We start from the raw sequence: 22353 nt of genomic DNA, 5'->3' as shown, positions 1-22353 counted from the left end.
CATATGTTGCATATCATTCTCATTTAAGCATGTAAACATAAACATTCTTTTATTCAGCTTCGTAATTAAAAATTACAACATAAGCATAGTCACTTGTTCATAACCAAACACCAGCATAATTAACATCATAAAGACCACCCATAATACTTAAACAAGGTATGTGTCCAATTGAATAAGCCCTGTAGCCCATTATGTCAAACCAGTCCATACCCGAAACCATAACGTAACATGAGTATGCATTTCAATTTTTGGACAACATGGACATAATTTATCAGACATTGTAAATTCTGCCATGGTCCGAATATAAGGCATAAAATTCTAAAAATTTCAGAGTAGGTCTTCAAATGTGTTAGCTAACTATAACCACAAACCTTGCATCAAACTCATTTCAAATAAGAGAGAAATAAATGTTTTACTGAAACTAGTTTTCTATAAACTGAGCAGACCTATTTGGTTCGATCTTACCGAAGAAGCATCAACCAACAAAAACTAATAATAAAGCAAATTATTCAATTTTATTGTAATTAGATGGACATGTCTGTAAAAAAATTTCATAGAACTAGACTTGCTGCCATCTGAGAATTAAAATTTATGCACTACAGTATGTTCATGTTCTTGGACAGACTGTAGTTAAGAAATTTTAGGTTTATGGAACCAATTTTTACGATTTTTAATTTACAAACCAAAATGAATCTATGTCTAAAATTTTTACAGGGTCTTTATCAAGATAGAAACTAATACTGATAATTTTTTTTTCATAAACATGAAACATACTAAGAGAAATAAAATTAACATTACCGTATAGCATTACAAAATTTTTGTGAGGACATAAATTATGCTTTGATTTGCAGAGATCATATTTCCCAATCCAAACATCAAACAAAGCCAAATTTTCTTTGAAGACTTCTTTTACGTGTTTTAAATACCATCTTAAAATTTTAGAATTTTTGGATTTACCGTTTGAGATATCAAATCAATTTTTTCAAACTGGTCAGAATAAAAACCCAAAATATAATACATTTTTCAATATTAAATCCATGTTTTTATTAACTAAACCATACAAACATGCTTATATATGATTTGATTTAATGCAACACATTATAAACATGTATGCCATTAAAGTATGCTGACATCTCAGAGTTCATACTCATAATAAGGATCCACACAAAAAACAAGAACTCCATATAGCCGATTTTCCAAAAAAAAGTTTTTTCACAAACCAAAAATCGATTTTCATAAAAATGAATCATGTTCTTATCAATCATGTGTGTCTAATATAAAATCAAACATACATTTAATCTACCACATGTTTATGATTTATCTAACACAAGGCATGGATCAAGAATAAAACAAATCTATTTTATGAAAGAATTTTATTGATTTTATAGAACTCTCCAAAAATAATTTCGATACAAACGATTTTGAAGCTTAAAAAACTCCATCCTCAATACAATACCCGCCCTCCCATGGTTGATATTCATATTGATGTGCATTTGAAAATCCTTCCATATCACTCACATGCCCCTTAACATTATACATACATTCGTAGTTGGGATATACTTAACTCAAACCGAAATATAACACCAAAACAAAAAACTGGTGAACACCTTTCTCCACTTGGTTGCACCAGCAATGAAGGACCTCCAAGACCAACTCCATACCTCCCAAGGGGTGTGTAAGGGGAAGAAGAAAGAAAGGAAAAAGAAAGGACAAGGGATAGAGAGAGAGTGAGAGAGAGCAAAATAGAAACACGGGGGGGCATGAATAGGGTTTTTTATAACCCATATGGTGCCTCCCAACCCATATGGTAACTCCTTCATTTCTTTCCTTTTTGTGTTGAGTGCCATTTGGTTTTCAAATTCTCAATTTTCTTTTGTTTGCATTTTATTTTTGCTTTTCTTTATATATATATATATATATATGTCCATTATAGTATGGTAGGTGGGGACATCCCACCCTCCCTTGGAGCTTAGTTACCATATGGGAAAATATGCCACATGGATTCCCTCCCATTTAGGAGGACATACTTAGGGGGCATCCCACATAGAGCGTAAAATTGCTTAAAAAAATTAAATATCCTAAACTATCTACTTAGCTTAAATTTTAAATAAGAAACATATGAATTTTGGTTTAGATATGAGATCCTAGGTAATTCATTATCTTAGAGTAGAAGTCATGCCGAGTAGGATTGACCCACATAGGGGGTCGTCCTACCCTTTTGGGATACCTTTTTATTTCTTTTAATTTAAATTAACTAATTAAATTTCTTAAAATTCTTACTTTGTATTTCAAATCCAAATACCAAATCCAATTAAAGTTTATATCGTATATCCAATCCAAATCCAAATTATTTTTAAATTAGATCTAGATCCATATTTAAATATCAAGTCCAAATCCGCACTTAATTAAATCCAAAATTTAAAACCATGCTTAATTAAATCCAAATTCCAATTTACGTAAAATTAAATTCAAACTTCAAATTGGATTCAATTAAAATTCACATTCACTTGAGATTTATATTTAATTTAATGTACATACTAAATGCACATTCAAAATTAAATCCACTATTAAGACATAAAATTTATCTTTATTAATTTTAATAAACGCCAAAAAATTATTAGTATTAAAAAAATTATGAACCTCATGTTAAACTAAAACCTCGAAACATTGCAAATATCATATTAAATTCACCTTTATAACAAGAAATTCGAGAACTATAGTGTGAACCTCATGTTAATATATCGTAACTTCACAAATACTATACTAAATTCGTGGGATATAGTGCAAACTTCTTGTGATCCTCAAGGAGTTTGCAAATTAGGTACTAACTTCACAAATCATGTCATTGTAAATATGCTTGTTTACGATTTTTCGTACACGCATTAAATGTGAATTCCGTTCATTTATATACAATCTGATTGTCGCACCCTAGAACTATTTTTGCTTAAACTAAGGTTTCTCATGGTCTCTAATGTACTTTCTCGACAACAATTTTAGGCGAATCATCAATACCACTTCATCAACGGAAAATAAGAAATTGAAACATTTTTTCGGTAAGCAAATATTTAATGGTTGAACTTGTTATTTTTTTTGAAACAACAGTTTGAATAAGTTATTTTTTTGAAACATTGGCACAAGTTAGTTATGTTGTGAAAGAATTGTATGGTTTTCGAGTTAACTTTGCATGTTTAATAGCCTTTTTTTTCTTTGATTAAATCATTTGCGTGTAAGTGTCTATGTGATTATGTGTTGCATATCTTGTATTATAAACATGATTAAAACACTTTATTTTTTTTTGTTTTCTTAACCGTTGGAGTTTTTGTTTTATGTTTTTTTGCAATAATTTTTTCAATAGCCTATGCCCTATTTTTGTTGTGTATTTGTTTATCTATATTTCCCGTGTTGTTACTTTACAAAATTATGAATTTGTTTAATATAACGATTGAGAAGACTGACTTGAAGGGTGCCACACCTATAATAAAAAAACTAAATGAAGAAAAATTATGTATTGGGTGATAGTTTGTATTATGAAATATGAAGTAAGTTTGACACATGGGTAGAAAGGGAATCTGCTCCATGGCCAAAAGCCTAGGTGTCCAACAATTTTCAAAGAAAATGCAACATCGATAAATTGAAACCTAGACTTCTATGCTGAACCAAGTCCAACCAAGAATTGCTTAATTCATTACCGACCTTATTTTAAACAAATAATTCCAAGCTTAATATGATCACCAATTGAGCCTTAGTATAGTCAGAAGAAGTGTCAAATGGGAAAATAATGGTAAAAACGAAAGCTTGATTCATGTTCATTATAACAAAAATGTTTTCTTAAAATGCATTTATTTATTTATTTTAATACACGGATAAACTGCACTCAGAATTACGGACTTGGCTGCATTGATATTAGCCTATTGTATCTACAGACGCTCTCCTGGTGGGGTAAAACTCCGTGGGCCCCACTCTCCACTTCAAAGAATCACTTGCTTTGCCTTGCTTTGTTTTTTCATGCTCAAATCTGAGTTACCCATGCCTACAAAACTAGTACAAAACTATTGATGTTTGGTTGGCTACTTTTCTCGCTCTCAACCCATCACGAACATCAATGTTATTTTGAAAATATCACGAATTTAATAATTGTTTTTAATTGCTAGTATTATATTAAAACTATAACAATATTTTGGAAAACTACCTGTACGTATCATGCTTTTTTAACACGATTTTAACTTGTTATTAATATGATAAAAAATACTTTTATGTTATTCATATGTTCACTATATATATATATATATATATATATATATATATATATATATATAAAGGGAGAAAAACCCATCTAGCACGTATCATTATTTAGCACCTAATTTTATGATTATCGTTTTTATACATACGTGGTATTTTGTCCAGAGTCTCTCCGAGCACATCACAGCCCTACTGTTGGGTTGGGATTTTAAGAAAAATCATAGAAGCTAGAATTCCCTATTCTCACGAGTAGGAATTTTCCCACACCCATCCGAACGGCGGTCCCTCTCTCTCTCGTTCCCATCTGAGAATTGCTCCCTCGTCTATCTTTTCCCTTGTTTGCTCCTTCGGGATTGAAGGCAGGCGTCGACGTTCTGCCTAAGAGGTGCGTCTCTCTCTCTCTCTCTCTCTCTCTGTTTTGGTGCTTACTCTTGGCATCCTGCCAAGGAAACCCTTTTTCTTCATCTCTCTCTCTATCTATTATGGATCTCCCGTCTCTTCGTTGTTTTTCCGGTTCTCCTACTTCACCCCATTCGTTTTATCGATTCCAACGAAATTTTTTGGTTGAAATCTTTTGACACATGGTTTCTGTGATCGTTCAATCCGTTGGAATCGGCCTTTCTTAAAATTCTATGCGGGTGATGTGGTTAAAATGGTTTTGTTTCGTGAAATTTAGGGATCGTCTGTTGCTTTTTACGTGTGGCGCATTGGATTTGTGATGGTGTGAACACGTGATGTACTGTGTGCATTATCTTGGTTACTTGAAAATTTCTTACTTGATGGTTTTCATGGGTTTCGGTGTTTGTGTCTTGATACGCAAATTATAATTGATTTTGGTGCACTTTGTGCCCATTAATTGATTGTAATTTGGTGATAGGTTGCTTCTTCCGTGTCTCTGTCTCTATTCTTGCTGAGGTTGTTTGTAAGCTTTCTACGGAACTTGGCATCTAAAATTGGTCTACTGAGTCTTTTATCGCTCTTATATCGTTTTTTTTTGAGTTTCTGATGGTTTTTGATGTGCATCAGTCCTATAAATTATAATTTCAAGTATTGGCATGAACGAGATTGGACCTGTCAAATTTAGACCAAATCGGTATTTTTTCTTGTCATTTTAAGATTGCCTGCAGTCACTTGTTTGAGTTTTGGCACCCGAAATACTATTTCCCTACTCTTTATTCTTCTTGTGCACTCTTTGATTTTACCTGGTGCACCCTATGAAATGTTTATTTCGGGCAATGTTCATTATTAGTTTCTTAAACTCATATGGTCTTTTTTCCTTTTTTTTTTCTTTTTGAAGAGCTGAGACACTGTTTTTTATGAATCCTAAGTCTAATTTCATTTTCTTTGCAGTTTCTTCCTAAAGACGCAGTAGGATTTGATTTTGTGGCCACCAACCATGCTGATGTTACTTTTGGTTGTCTGAAAGCATTATGTGAGCCGTATGTGTGAAGTTTGTTTTTGACTCGAGCAAAACTAAGAACAAGACATCTGGATGAACAATCTTTGTTGCTCATGTTGGTGTTATTTTTTTCCTTTTTTTTCCATAATAAGGTTCCGTTCACTTGTAGTCTTGTTTATGTAGCATTCATTTTGGTTAGTTGATGTTTAATTTTAACTTTTTAAGTTTTCCAATGGGTCATTTTGTTCTAGGCCTGCCTTGATTCATGGATGAGCTTATATGCTTTTGTTTCTCAAGTTTTCTTTCACTTTTTTAAGAATTTTCCTCTTGTCAAAGTTATCTTGGAGTATGTCAATCAATGCTAGTATAGAGGCCACTAGACCAGTGTTGCCAATAGGTGTTTTGGCAGGTTGGATCTGGTATTGGGTACCTGGCTTGACCCAGCTTTGATGTCGGATTTGGAAAGCAGACAGGAGGTGGGAGCTACTCAAATCTGATGGGGTACAGTTTGGATTTGGGTAGGATAGAAAAATAGCTGGTTGGATACCCAGTCCAACCATCTTTTTTCATATCGTGTATTTTTTACTGTATATATTGCCACAAAAAGAATGAAAAGGAAATGGTTGAGCTTGGGTTTGTCAAATAACTGTTAGTCTGTTACAATAACTTGCAAGTGTTAGAGACGTTAAAAGTTTAAATAACTACATTAGCAATTTAGCATATTTGTGAATATTAGGGTTTGGTCAACCTAAACATATTTTACAAATGTAACAGATCTAGGATAAAACAAAGAATATAGTCGGATATGGTGCTGGCCCATATGTGAAGTTGTGAGCCAAGGAGACATGAACCTGAACCAAAACCCAAATCGAAACACAACTTCCATAAGTATGGGTGGATTAGGGTCATCCAACTTGATCCTAATCCAACCCATTGGCAGCATCAGTCAACAGGGTAATGGGTTCTAAGTTTTTGTCAGTACAAAGTTAATAAGATGGAGTAGAACTGCAAGGCATAAGACTGTTGGACAGAAGGGCCTCATGTTGAGTTTTTGCAAAACTTAGCAAGGTGAGAGCAAATTGAATAACTCAGTGCATTAGCAGAGATTTTGAGAGTTCTTACATTTTTTTGCCTACACCGATGTCTACCAAATTCTAGATCTGACAACCGATTTGTTAATTGAGCATTGGAAGCCGAGAACTAAGTGGGAATGGTGACAAAGAGAGGGTTGTGTGTCTTTCTTGTCTGAAAGAGTGGTCTCATTTCCATTTGGAGGGCGAAGGTGGCAGGGGGAAGAGGACTGAGTAAACAAATTCCTCAAGGCAGTTCAGTGCTAAAACTTGAGAAAGAGTAGCTGGATCCACCTTATTATGCAATCATGAATCCGTCTTTGGCACCTGGTTGTGATATTTCTCATTGCAATTAATTCGTAAAACTTCTCTTTTCCTAACCATGAATGCAAACTGAAACATAGCAATTAATTTTCTCTTTTGTTCTCCTTTTCCTCCCATTTGGCAATTCTACTGCACGTGCAAGAGATTGTAATTAATCTAAAAACTAAAAAACTGAATGATTCCCTATGCATTGACAATATCTAACAAAAGTGGTTCTGCATGCATTTGAATCGGTTATGCAACATGATCTACATCTAGCTGGATGTAATGAAATGCTTCAATGTCTCTTGTGGGCTGGCATGGATACTTTGAATGTAGCCGTGGGCGTGGCCTCAAGATTAAATAGTTTGAATGTATTTGACTTCACAGTTGGCAAATGCATGAGATCAGTTGTACGTCTAAGAAAATCTATATTCTGATGAAAAGAGAGGAGCATCTAGTCTTATAAAGTACCACAAGAAGTCAAATTGCTTACAAGATGAGGTATGATATGATGGATTGAACAAATTGGTCTGCTCATATCTTCCACACAGAAAACACTACCATAAAAGTCAGATAACAGTGTATGGAAAATGGAAGAAAAAGAAAAAAAAACAGAAAAGAGAAGTAAGATCAATGCTCGAGATTTTCCATTGTAGAATTATTTGATGGTGGAATTTTTATTCCTCTCTTCCTTTACTTTTCTGCTTTCTGTATACTCGAAGAACAAGATGCCTCCTCCTTTCAAATAACTTCTTGTTATTATTCAAATTCCCCTCTTTGTTTATCCCAAGGTTGTAAGTATTGTATCGTTACCCCTATCGGTCGAGCCCAAAGTAACAACATATCGTATCGTAAATTTTTAATAAAAAAATTCCAAAAATTTTAAAAAATCTAAAAAAATAAAAATTTAGCATAAAAAAAATCATATCACATAAAACAATGATGAATGGCACAAAATACAATCATAAATTCACATATGAAAGCAACTACATAATTTAAATTAATAACAAACCATGCAACTGATAACTGACAATGTAAATAAAAGAAACTACATAATTTAAATTTTAAACACAATTAAAGCCTTCATTTAACCAATAAGAGTTCATGATAACTAACAACATTATATTTAACCAACGTCTTATATGCCAATTTTCTTCATTTCTAAAGTTTGAAAGTTCTAAACTATAAAGATCCTAAAACTAAACTATCTTCTAGAGCCTATTTGTCAAACATCAAGATAGTATTTCCTCAGTTTTGCATCCAACTATCGCTCGGTGGTCTTTTTATGTTGGAAAATTTTGTTGGCAAGTGGGTCATCATCATCATCTTCAGAATCTGGAACAATGGTTGGAATTCTTTCATCTTTGCATTTTTACAAAATTCTTCTTCTTCGAATTTCTTCTATTTTAGCAATAACTTCAACACAAAAAGTTGCAGGAATAAATAAAGAATTACATGGGCGTACATTTTGATCTTGACCTGCAATATGTTGCTTAAATCTATGCATCCCACCTCTAATAATAGCACCACAAAACAAACATTTCAAATTCAATGGTAACTCTAATCGTGGTACATCATCAATGCTTGTGCAATATTCTCATGCAGGATCATTTGTAATATGACATGAACGTGAAGACGACATCGAAGGATCTAAAATAAAACAAAACCCATTAAAAAACTCAATAAGTGAAAAATAAGAAGTACTAAATACACATTTCTCCCAAAACGCTCAATAAAAAGTAAAAAATAGAGATTTTGTACCTTAACCCACTTTGAGTAAAAAAATGGTGAAAATGCACTCTTGATAAAATCGCAAAATCCCTCTCTCTTGCGCACGAATTGACCCCCCAAATCGATTTCACGGAACTTAGGGTGTGTGAGTTCCCTTCTAACAGGCTCTAGACATATGGAGAACTCGACCCTCAAGAAGCTTTTTAAATCAAAAATGAAAAAAAGATAACTTTTGGTCTTTTTTAAGTATGTCGACACTGTATCGTATGATACACAGTACACCTGATACGGATACGATACACACTCGTATCGCGATACGAGTGTATATCGTATCACAAAATACAAAAGTAACGATACATATCGTACCATATCGTATGATAATCTTCAATCTTGCATTGTCCTTTTGAGTTTTGTAGATCTAGAAATTGTTTTTTTTTTTCAGGTATCATTTGAGTTCTCATTTCCTATTGAGAAGTTGATCACCATGCTGATTTCATATCTTAGAAATGTGAACCCTGTGTTTTGTTTGTCGAATTTTAGCTCATGAAGTTTCATTTTGATGAATTTTGAGGATCAAATATTCATGATTTTTCTGTATTCATGGCTTCTATGATGTGGGTTTTGTAGAATAGGACAAAGATGACATCGTTCTCGGTTACTCGAAAGAAGACCCCTTTTCAGAAGCACAGAGAGGAGGAAGAGGCGAAGAAAAAGGTACTATTTTGATATTCTAGTTATCTTTCAACTACCTTTCTCCCATTGTGTTCGTGGTGTTTTGTGTTTTGATTTTAGAAATTCGCATTATGATTTCTTGCTTTTATTTTCTTTCTGGTTGCATTAATTGCATTTTGATATTTTCTTTTCATATTCATAATTCCAGAGAGCGGAGGATGAAACTGCTCGCTTGTATGAGGAGTTCGTGGAGTCATTTCAAGGGGGGAATGCGCCTGGTGAGAAGACTTTTGTTAGAGGAGGAACCATTAATCCTAATGAGCGGATGAAGTCGGTTAATGAAGGTTTGCATCTTTTATATTTTTCTTACTGTTCTTCCTGTTTTTGGTTTCTAGTTTCATAATTCATGTTTCCTGCAAATTCTTTTGGATGCAAATATCTGCGGTTTTGTCAATTTGTTATTACACATTAATGAGAGCATGGGCCTTCTATTCATTCAACAATCGCAGGTGGGAATTCCAAAGATGGGGTATCTGTTCCAAAGAAGGGAACTAGGTAAACGAATATGCTTAATTTGTTTGAGGATGGAATCTTGGTGTTTGCCATGAGTCCATGTTTAAGATGGAGCAGTTTATCATCATTAATATTGGATCACAGTTCAGTGTTTCTTTGCTACTTATTTCTTATGTTGCTCTAAATAAGGTTGTGTGCAAACCTTCAGTTTGTATCAATGTTAGTGTTGGTTGGTGGAGAAAAACAATTAAGAGGCTGGAAGGGTCTCATCTACGAAAGAGTAACTGGTGCCAATTTGGATTGCCATCTCTGTTGGAACTGCTTGAAATCAACAAAAGGAGATATTTTGCAGCTGTTTTTGAATCTTATGTTTGTGTGTTTTATGTTTATTATCAATTTTGATTCTCATTGACATTTTTGCTTTTAATGAACTCTATTGTACTGTAATTTGCTTTCATCACTGGTAGGTTCTGCTTATTCTGAAGTTTGGAATGTGCAATATCATAGCCTGTATTTTGGCCCATCAAGATGTTAGCATGTTGAAATTAACTGAATAGTCTAAGACAATATATTCCAATTGTGTATTAAAAAGTAAGAAATTGATTGAATGTTGACTTTATGACCAAGACATAGAGATGATGGATCCATTTGAGCTGTCATTATGACTATTTAAAAATTTAAGTAGATACTCGGTTTTGGATGCAATAAGTTGGATCTGATTGGACACTTTTGGTGATGGTGTAAAAATTATAAGATACTAGGCAATGTTAAAGTTTCAATAACCAATAAATGAAATGAAAGCAATTTTTTGTTATTACCTGCATGGACACATTTTGTACAACCCAAAAGTTTTGTAAGACTAGGGCATGGGGACAAGGCACATATTATTTATGTGCATTTATAAAATAATAAAGCATGAATATCATATTAACTGGAAATTCTTGAACAAAAATTGCAAACCATTATAATAATAAGACTCGGTTGAAGATTGTAACAGTGTAATAAATGACAAATTTTAAAAGAAAATGGGCACAAGTAAATATGAAATAAGCAATGAAGATCATCAAATGAAATAAATAAAGTTAAGGACACGGTGTTGACCATGTTTGACACATGTTTGGTTGTGTCAATGAACTGTCGTGGTGTGTCCTGTGTTGTCCCTTGTCGACATAGTACATAAAACTAAGTGAAATGTTCAACACATAGTTAAATGTCAACTCGACAAAGGAATATCTCCGGGTATTTAAAAAAAAAGTTATCTAGGGGCTATTCGGGAAAATATTGGCAAGTCAAAAAATGGAAAACATAAACATATATTTGAGAAATTGAGAGAGAGAGTACCTTGGATTGGATAGAAAAAGAGAAAGAGGTGGCCAGAGGCTTAAATTCTAGCATTCATTGATATGGAAATAGTCCCATATCGAGTAGAATGTGGAGGGAAGGCCTTCCGACAAGTTATGAAAAGGAGGGCCTCACCTCCATCTCATACAAAAAATGTCTGTTGCACATCATGTGGAGTGGGCAGCATTTAATTCTTCCCATCCTAAAAAAAGGAGGCAGGAACAAAAAATTGCTTCTTATTTGACTGTGTATGTCTATTTATCATGACTTTTGTGGAAAAAATTTCATAAATATACAATATATTCAGCTTAAGTGGTACATTGAGGATCACATTTATATTGTGTAATGGATATATCACATTTTTTTTTGCATTGAGTTCAAAATATCTGTGATATTTGTGATGATTCAACATGAGTTACTACTATGTCTATAAAAAACTATTTATATTGTAAAAAAATTCAACGCTTTTATAAGAATTTTAAATGTTAAAAAGATTTGATTGGACACTTTTGTTGATGATGAAATATAATATAGTTCTATCTATTAGCAATGTGACCATGCAAAAAGCGTATACATTTTATGTCAATTTAAGAAGCTTATGAGGATGCTATTTTGTTCAGTGGGAAGGTGAGAATCAAGGCTTGGAAAAAGCCTTTTTTTATTTGTCAGCTATGCTGTTGAGATAGCTTGGGAAAAAGGCTTTTTTATTCTTTGAAATGATGGATAACCTATTATGTATCATAACTTATATTAGCGCTTCAGTAATTGCGACTTGGACTGTATTGGGTGTGAAAGGAATATGAGAATCATGATCTTTGTATATTTCTGCATTGCGATGGTATTGACCAGTCCTTGTGTGGTCTTTGTATGCGTTTATTAGACCTAATCTATGTCACATGGGTGCGGGTGCGGGGATTCGGCACTTCCAAAAAATCCGGGTGCGGGGGTGCGGCAGGGAAAAAAATGTAAAATGTAAAATATATATAAGGGGGTCGGGGGGTTCCCCCGACGCGGGTTTTTTCAAATTTCATTTTATATACAGCTGCACACACCCATCTCGTCAGGAGAACAGTGAATACTAATAGCCAGCAAGGCTACCACCATCATTATCATTTATTATGGAGAGAGAAAATCCTTTACGAAAAAGAAGGATTAGGAGCAGCAGCTGCTGTCAGCAGCTGTCTATCATTTATTATGGAGAGAGAAAATCCTTTACGAAAAAGAAGGATTAGGAGCAGCAACTGCTGTCAGCTGCAGCAGCTGTCAGCAGATTTTTTTTTTAAAAAAATTTCGCAGCCCATTTCATAGGGCAATTTTTTTTTTAAAAAAAAAATCTAAAAAAAAATGGACCTAAATGATCCTGGGTGCGGTCAACGCACCCAGGATCGGGTTGACTGCACCCGGTGCCGCACCCGCACCCGCACCCGCGTCGAGTCGCGTCGATGCGGGTGCGGCACCCTGCTAGCCGAATCCCTGTGACATAGGACCTAATAGACCACCAACATGGTTAAGGTAGCTTTAATAGCAATAACAATAATCATATTAGTATATTACTATCATAAATTGAGGACTAATATGGTTGCAGCCTTGCAGGCCTTGGTTCAATTTAAGAAGTTTGTTATGACTCTTGATTAGTATTAGTAAATATATTTAGGACAAAAAAATTCAAGTTGATGCCATAGAGGATAAGAAAGTTACACTCTACTAGCTTACCATGTTTAATAAATATGGTTGAAAATTGTATAAGCTCTCTTCTCATCAAGTCTTGACAATCTGAAGGCATGTAATGCAAGTTAGAGTAGATGGATGCTAGAGCATGGTTGGATTGTCTTGATTCAGAATAACTTTGCATAGAGCCATGCCTCTAATCTTGAGGCATTACAAGTGAACATCAAAAAATGGGGGAGAAGGCAGCTTAAAATTTTGAGGCATGAGTTAAGAGGTGGAACCATTAGTATGGAGTCAGCAAAAGAGATGCTAGAATATGAAATGCTGGGAAAACAATGAATTTGGAACAAATATGTAGTGAAACACATATTGAACCTAAGATACAATGCTCTAGAGTAAGCTCTGCATAGAACCTCTTGAATAAAATAGGTAGCAACAATATGTCTTGCTTTTCAAAGATATTGTTATGCTTATATCAACATCAATATGTCAAAATATAGAAACTTAGTAGCTCATAGTAGCTGTGCTAGGTACCTAACCGATATGTTGAAAAGCCCTACATTACAATGATTAAGGTGCGTAAGGTCACACCCTAAAACTACCAGGATCCTAACAACCCACCACACCTGGCAGCCGATGTCTTAGGTGGCCAACTACAGGACAATTTTTACTCTGGCCTTAACTGTAGGTAGCCCTTTCCATCTTTTGGCGGCTCTCACTCTGGTCCAGGTAGCCCTTTTCCTAGGTTGCCCCCTTCTGGGATTGGAACTCGATACATGATGGTTTCTCTGATACCAAATGTTAGCTGCCTAACCAATACACGTAAAAGCCGTAGGGTGATTAAGGTCCGTAAAGTCAAGCCCTTAAACCACCAGAATCCCAAGTTCCTAACAAGCTGGAAGCATGTAAAGAAACTGAACTAGCACTGTATTACTATACATTGGCTGGGTTGAGTTCCTAAATATTACCTAATGTTTTGGAGGATATATCAAATTAGAGATCACGCTAAGGCACAAACCTCCTACTGAAATAAAATGGGTTTTAATAAATAAAATGGAAATAAAATGATTGTTCAAGGTTAATTGTGGTATAGATTGGGTGTCAGATAACTGGTATTTTAGCAATAAATGGAGGTTGACCTAAAGAATTTGAGAGGTTGTTTTTGTATTTTGGCAGAATATAAGGACAGAGTTTAGATGATGTTTGGTCATTGAAGGAGAAATAGATTTATGGGGTGATTCATGGCCAATATACCCCTTACAGCTTTGGTCCTAGGGGTGTCATATTCAGCTCCTTCAAGTATCTTGCACAGTATCTGATTGTTGGCTGGTAAATGGGTTTTGGCATGTAAATCGTAGGAGGGATCTCATGGATCCAGAATTGTGTAAATGGTGAGAGTAATGTCATCCACTGCAGATCGGTGACTTGATGATGGAGGGCGAGTTATTATTCATTTTGTTGGCCATGTACTTTGATTGGTTTTGCAATAAATTCACTTTACCTATCTCAGCTTGAACTGTTGGTATAACCCTTATGCTTATCTTAGCTTGAGCTGCTGGTACATCCTTATACCTGTCTTATTACGGAGGGTGAGTTATTATTATATTGACCATGAACTTTGATTGGTTTTGCAATAATTCACTACCTCAGCTTGAACTGTTGGTACAACCCTGGTGCCCATGTTAGCTTGAACTGCTGGTACATCCCTTATACCCATCTTGGCTGGAAGTCTGGAACTACTGGTAAACCCTTTCTAAGGGAAGCTATTTGGGGGGCCTAGATTGAACCTGAAGGCAAGAATATTTGCATGGATAATATCTTTAAACTCTGCTCACTTTGTACAATACCTGATGGAAAGGGAATTAGTTATTGTGCATTGTGTGACATGGTGGTAGAAACATCCATCTATTTGTTATGGGATTGCTCCTTTTAGTGGGAACAAAAGGGTTGGGCTCAGGCTATTTGGAATCTTGACCTTTTGAGGCATCTTGATTTGGGACTAATGACTATCATATTGGCACCTTGGACCAGAAGAAGTTGGACATATGATTAGTGGCTTCGAGATGGAAATTTATGGCATGGTGGTAATTGCCTAGTTATAAGGCATTTGACGACATCACAAGTGCTGCTATATTATTGCATTGGCCTACTCAGAATTTTGACTGTGCAAAAGACAAATAGCCTATCGAAGGACTTCAAATGGGAATTCCTTTGCTAAGAGTCAGGCATTAAGGATCGAGGTTGGGTTTGATGTTTGTTGTGGATGACATCTTCTCATCATTGTTCTAATAAAGTTTACTTGTTTATTACAGATGGCATTATCCTCTGCACACACATGTGCACATACCCACACATATCGAGTATAGCTGGAAAAAGCAACTCAATGAAGAAAGTGGTGAAAAAGAGCTATGCAGCGTTAAGCTTATTTTTAGTTTTATTCACAAAGTTCCCAACCCAAGAAATTGTGTAAAATAGAGGGGAATCGTACTGAACCAATCATTTTTTTCTCTCTAAAGCATGGATTCAAACAAGTGATGGACATTCTATATTTGTATTAGCACAATGTCCATTATTTGGGTCAACGTGGTGGCTGGTTGGTAACTTCCAAAGAATAGGCAAGGAGTTGCTCTCAATCTATTTCTAGGTTGTGATTTGATTGAAATATCATGCTGCATGGCATGATGTATTAGAACTGCCTCTAGTTTGGCAGACCTTGTTGAGAAAACCGAGAAAGAATGGAAGGGGAGAGGAGAGAGAAGAGAACTCGTTCTTTTGGGAAAATCGGTAGGCACTTCCTTGCTTAGTGGCTGCACTAAAACATCATTATAATAAATAGGTTTACAATGCTTTTACATGGACAAAACTGGCCCAATGTTAGTAATGTATATGACATTACAATATAAAACATACATGTGAACTATATGGAGCCTCTACTGGATCCATATCCGATCCATATTCTAATATCCTCCCTCAAGTTGTGCATGGGAGTAAACCATGTGCAACTTGTTCTTTAGATACCAGAAACGGTTACTTGTAAGACCTTTTGTGAACATATCAACAACTTGGTCTTCTCAAGGCACATAAATTGGTTCAATCTCTTTGTGTGCTACCTTTTGTCTGATGAAATGTTGGTCAATCTCAATATGCTTGGTCCGACTGTGGTGAACAGGATTGAAGGCAATTTGTATAGCACTTCTAATATCACACATAAGAGTCGAACTTGAGATACTGTCTCCCATTTCTGTAAGTAGATGCCTGATCCAAGTCACTTCTGCTGTGGTGGCTGCCATAGATCTATATTCTGCCTCTGTGCTAGATCTTGCCATAGCTTTCTGTTTTCTGCTGCTCCATGAGATAAGGTTGCTTCCAATAAAAACACAGTATCCTGAAACAGATCTCCTTTCATCTGGGACCCCTTCCCAGTCTGCATCTGTATATGCCAATATGTCGTGGTTCGGTGTCACCCATAAAGATTGTACATATGTGAGTCCATCACCCACCGTGCCCTTTAGATAACGAAGAATACGTTTGACTGGCATCCATGTGACCAATCTAGTAAAGGTAAGGTATTGCAACATGCCCACTAAACTGCGATACTTGCTTGCATCAAGATATAACTCACCGTCACAAATACTGAGTTTTTGATTAACAGCGCTGGGGTAGGTACAGGTTTGCAATCTGTCATTCCTACTTTGGCTAGAAGGTCAAGAGTGTATTTGTGTTGAGTCAATGACATTTTTCCATCCTGTCTGTCCACCTCTACACCAAGAAAATATCTCAGTTCTCCAAGATCTTTCATCTTGAATCACATATTTAGTAAAGCTTTAATTCGTTGAATATGATCTGGAGCATTGCCAGTGATCACTATATCATCAACATATATAAGTAAGAAAACCACAGTGGTTCCATCCCTGTATATGAATAGAGAATGATCTAGTTGGGAGCGAATGAAACCGTAGTTCTGAACCTCTAAGGAGAAGCTGTCAAACCATGACCTGGAAGCTTGCTTTAAACCATACAATGCTCTGGTTAATTTACATACATATTGTTTTGTGTCTCCCGCTGCATAACCTTGAGGTTGCTCCTTGTAGACCTCTTCCTTTAACTCCCCATGAAGGAATGCATTTTTAACATCAAGCTGACTAAGGGTCCACTCATGTTCAACTGCCAGGCCAAGGATAATACAAATAATTTCCATTTTCACCAGTGGGCTGAAAGTCTCTTCATAATCTTGACCGTATTCTTGAGTAAAACCTTTGGCAACAAGACGTGCCTTGTATCGTTCAATACTGCCGTCCAATTTATACTTAATCTTATACACCCATTTTGAGCCAACATTTTTATCTGGGGGACGACTAACTATCTCCCATGTTTAACACTCATGAAGTGCCTCGATCTCCTCATTCATCGCTTCAACCTATTTGTTAAATTGAACAGCTTGACAAAACCCAAGTGGTTCCTCGTGTTTTTCAATCTTGGATAGAAAGATCTGAAAATCCATAGAGAAGTTATCATAACTCACCCATTTTTCAATAGGGTGCCTTATCCTGCCTGATCTTCTTGGTGTCTCTCTGTTACTGGACAATGCCACGTGTTCTTCAACAGGTGCATCTGTTTGCTCTCTGGGTCTCCTAGTATAAACATTTCCTTTGTATCTCAGACATTCTGTTTCCGATACCTTATCTGAGATCGTCTCATCATGTATGCTAGCAGGAGCCAAAGTGGTATGTTCAGCAGCATTTGAAATAAGTTCAGCACTGAGCCTGGGTCATACCAATTAGCAGCTGCGTCACCATGTTCACAATTGGGATTGACTTTATTTTTCAGAAAATATTTTCATCAAAAACAACGTTTCTGGAAATTCTGATCTTCTTATTGGCAGGGTCATAGCGCCTGTAACCTTTGTGTTCATTTGCATAACCCACAAATTGGCATATAGAGGCTTTGTCTTGAAATTTAGTTCTCATGGATTTGTCAATATGTACATAGCATGTGCATCCAAAAACTCGTAACTCATTATAATAAGGATGTACACCAAAGAGAATATAATAGGGAGACTGATTTTCGAGGATAGGCATAAGAAGATGATTTATCACATAAGTGGCAGTGTGAAAAGCTTGTGTCCAAAGACTAATGGGCAAGTTACAACCATGCATCATACTCATTGCACTTTCCACAATATGTCTGTGTTTACGTTCAACAATTTCATTTTGTTGTGGAGTGTAAGAGCAAAAAACTCTACGATGTATCCCATTATCTTTGGAGAAAATCTAAAAATTCTTTGGAGGAATACTCACCACCTCTATTATATTGGAGAATTTGAATATTTTGGGAGAATTGAGTTTTAACGTAGGCATGAAAGTGACGGAAAATAAGAAAGACCTCTGATTTGTGTTTCATAAAGAATATCTAGGTAAAACGAGAGAAATTGTCAATAAAAGACATATAATATTTACTTCTAGAAGAAGAAGGATTGGGGACTGAGCCCCAAACATCCGAACATATTATCTCAAAGGGCATGGAAGCTCTTTTATTTATTTGATGAAAAGGAAGTACATGACTTTTGCAGACCTGGCAACTAGGACACATTTTATTCTTCAATGAAGGTAAAACAGACTCTGAAAGAAAACCATTGGACACTAACTTTTCAATAAAGACTTGACTACAATGACCAAGACGAGAATGCTAGAGATCTGGCTTATTACATTTGGATATACTTAGGACACTTTTAGAGACATGATCAAACTTGGACTTCATGACACTGGAGGCTGGATCTTCATTGAAGACATACATGTTTCCACGTCGCTTCCCTTTAGCGAACATCTTCTTCGTTTGAAGATCCTTGACAAAGACAAAAATAGGAGTAAATTTCAGAGATGAATTGGTAGAGTCAACAAGCTTAGAAACAAAGACAATATTTTTCTTTATGTTTGGTGCATGAATAACATCAGATAAAGGAATTGATGACTCAGACAAAGGGATGAGGACATTGCCTATGTTTGAAATAGGGTGGTGAGTCCCATCTCCAGTTACAATATTAGATTTACCAAAATAGGGAGTCAAAGTAGAGAACTTACCTGCATTGCCAGTAACATGAGTTGCTGCCCCAGAGTCAACATACCATATTCCATTATCATTTTGTTTCAGATTTAAGTTGGCCATCGCAGATAGGAGAAGATCCTTAGCATCATCACTGACCCAAAATGTACCTGCAGTTCCTGATGTAACAACATTTCTATTGTTTTGCGTTCTATTCCAATTTTGTGGGTTGAACCAGCAGTTGGCTTTGATGTGACCTTGTTTTGAAAATTTGACAGTGGAATTTGGTGTAGGTGGTAACCCACGTCCACCCTGGATTGGAGTTCCCCTGCCTCTGCCACGTCCTCCTCGTGCACGATCAGCTATCATTCCTGTGGCAAGAACCTCATGCGTAAATGATTGTCCTACTGAAGCATCAAACATGCTTTTCAAAGTCATCTCGTACTGAAAGAGTTTGGCACGTAGTTCCTCAAAACTGAGCAACGTAGGCAAGCATAATAAAGAGGTAACAAGAACGTGATACTCTGATCCCAGGGCATTCAGTGTCTGTTGCACCTTTTCTTTATCGGACACTAGATACCCAACCATGGCTAATTGATCTGTGATGCTTTTGACTTGATTTAAGAATTCAATAATGCTCATTGCACCCTTTCTTAACATTTGAAATTCACGTTTAAGGAACAACACTTTAGCCTCTAATATCTGGGAGCAGGTCTGAGCTAAAGCCTCCCACAAAACTTTAGATGTGCAATCATCAGGAATGAAAATCAATACTTCTTGTGACAATGTGGAAGTAATGTACGTGATGAGGGCCTGATCACGCTTCATCCAAGTAACAAAAGCAGGATTGCGAATAATATTCGGTAATCCTCCGTCCTCTTTGGCTTAAGTTGTGATGAATTTTGGAGGCATTGGAGTGGAGCCATCCAAGTGACCTGAAAGATCTTAACTTCGAATAAAAGGATCAATTTGCCTTTTCCAGGTCAGATAGTTGTCTGTAGTTAGCTTTTCCGAAACTAGCTGCCCCATGAAATTGGAAGAAAGACCCAAATTGGCTGAAGTATCCATTTATAGACTGATTGACAAATTTGCCTTTTTTTTGTACTAGTCACTGAAACTAGACTGTTTTATCATAAACTGACGCAGTTGACAGAAATTGGTATTAGAATGGGCAGGCGTGACCAGCAGATTTAGAGCTCGTATTGGGATAAGATTAGGTATTAGGGTGGCAGCCACAAAGAAGATTCCAGACCACAAAAACAAAAAAAATATGAGAATGAACAGATTCCAGACCACAAAAAAATATTAGAATGAAAACAAGAAATAAGTGAAAAGAAAGGAAAACGAGAGAAAAAGGCGAGCCTGTTTCTATTTTTTTTTGCAAGAAAAGACAGAACCAGATTCACGTGACTAGGCAGGTCATGTGATATGAGAATGAAACAGGAAAGGAACTCGGCTTTTGCATAAAAGGAAGGAGGCAACGAGAAACGATGACAACAAAAATAAAAATATTTCAGATCTGCGATATAGAAACTCTGCAAGTGAAAATAGAAGAAGTAGAATAAGAAGGAAGGAAAGGAGTTTGGTGTGACCTGTCGACGATGAGAGGAAGCTGACCTCTCACGTTGAAGAAGCGACTCTTCATGCCTGGTATGAAATAAAAATATTTCAAATCTGTCGACGATGAGAGGAAGCCGACCTCTCACGATGAAGGAGCGACTCTTCATGCCCAGAACCAGCGCCGCTCTGATACCATATTAGAACTGCCTCTAGTTTGGCAGACCTTGTTGAGAAAACCGAGAAAGAATGGAAGGGGAGAGGAGAGAGAAGAGAACTCGTTCTTTTGGGAAAATCGACAGGCACTTCCTTGCTTAGTGGCTGCACTAAAACATCATTATAATAAATAGGTTTACAATGCTTTTACATGTACAAAGCTGCCCCTGTGTTAGTAATGTATATTACATTACAATATAAAACATACATGTGAACTATATGGATCCTCTACTGGATCCATATCCGATCCATATTCTAATATGATCCAAGTCAGTAGCACTTGCATTTATGCATATGAATTTCTTGTCTTCCTCATAGTATGTTTATACTTTATGCTTATCTTTTAGGATGTAGAAGGGGATTATTGGGATAATTTATTAAGATACAAGGTTATTTTGAACCTCATATTTTTGGTTTTGCTTCTCTACTTTATCTATATGGATCATGGGTTCCAACTTGCTTATAGAAGGGTTTGAGAAGTCTTTGGAGTTTTTATTGATCCTTGGTCTAGTTGGTCTAGATCTCCCCTTGGGCATATCACTTGTTGGATTTTGTTTGAATTCCAAAAATTTCCAAAAACATGAAAAATCAGAAAAAATTAGCAAAATTTAAAAAAAAATTATAACACATGAAACACTGATGAATTGCACAAAATACAACTATAAAATCACATATGAAACATTCATGTCTCTATGAGTTGTATAAGACATCATCAAACATCTTGCAATATATTAAATATCTTGCAATTAAGAACATGCGACAAGACATACTTTCATATTACATAAACAAAAAAACAAAATAACCAAGTATATGAATACTTAAGTGCTATTAAATAACCAAGTTTTTTTAAAAATATAACCTAAATCATCATCATTATGATTATTATCTTCTTCTCTTTTTTTTCTTTGACGTTCACATCGTCTCCAATATACGTAGGATCTTCATCATCTACCTATTGTGCTCCTTTTACGTTGATCCATTGAATGTTCTCTTCATTCAAAATGTCCACGTCTTCTTGAACCCATGCATCCAATACATTAAAAAATTTCAAAATAATGGGGTCAAATTACTCTTTATGCCTCCTTGACGTTAACTTTTCTATTTGCCTAAAAAGCTGACATAAAAAATTTAAAATTAGTTGAGTTTTGTATGATATATATATATATATATATATATATATATTTAAATGCACATGAAAATGAAAATAAACTTTATAATTTTATATACCTCTGCCTCAGCCGTAAGTTGTAGCAAAACATAGACGAGGTCATTGAGCCCTTTTTGCTCCAATCTATTTCTTCTTTTTGTATGAATTTGCTCAAAGACGCTCTAGTTCTCTCACATCCACTTGCACTACACGTTTGGCTAAAAATGCAAATGACAAAAGCTCTCAAATTTGGAACATCAGTTCCAAACCTGGTCCACCACGTGTCTGAAAAAAAAAAGGAAATGAGAAATCAATAAGACAACAACAGATATAATCATACAAAATATTATAACTAAATAATAATATGAAATTAAAATTGAAATAGACAAAATAAATTACTTGGACACATCATGACAGTCATATCGCCGACCCCAATTGTTTTGGGATGAAGGCGT

At 35.5% G+C, this 22353-nt stretch overlaps 1 protein-coding gene across 1 annotated transcript in view; it reads left to right on the top strand.

The window, feature by feature from the left end:
* The first annotated feature begins 4494 nt into the window (after nt 1-4494).
* Nucleotides 4495-22353, top strand: part of LOC149838353 (protein RRC1-like) — a 71985-nt gene continuing 54126 nt past the window's right edge. The window contains exons 1-4 of the mRNA XM_090006540.1: nt 4495-4624; nt 9373-9459; nt 9626-9761; nt 9927-9972. Of these exons, the coding sequence (XP_089862666.1) occupies nt 9385-9459; nt 9626-9761; nt 9927-9972 (257 nt within the window). The 5' untranslated portion in view covers nt 4495-4624; nt 9373-9384. The remainder of the gene's footprint in view (nt 4625-9372; nt 9460-9625; nt 9762-9926; nt 9973-22353) is intronic.

The sequence above is a fragment of the Nuphar pumila genome, chromosome 5, assembly GCF_984573655.1.
Source record: "Nuphar pumila chromosome 5, dmNupPumi1.hap1.1, whole genome shotgun sequence".
In the NCBI taxonomy this organism is placed as follows: domain Eukaryota; kingdom Viridiplantae; phylum Streptophyta; class Magnoliopsida; order Nymphaeales; family Nymphaeaceae; genus Nuphar; species Nuphar pumila.
The sequence above is the reverse complement of the archived record's forward strand: the minus strand, read 5'-3'. Positions and strand labels throughout refer to the sequence as shown.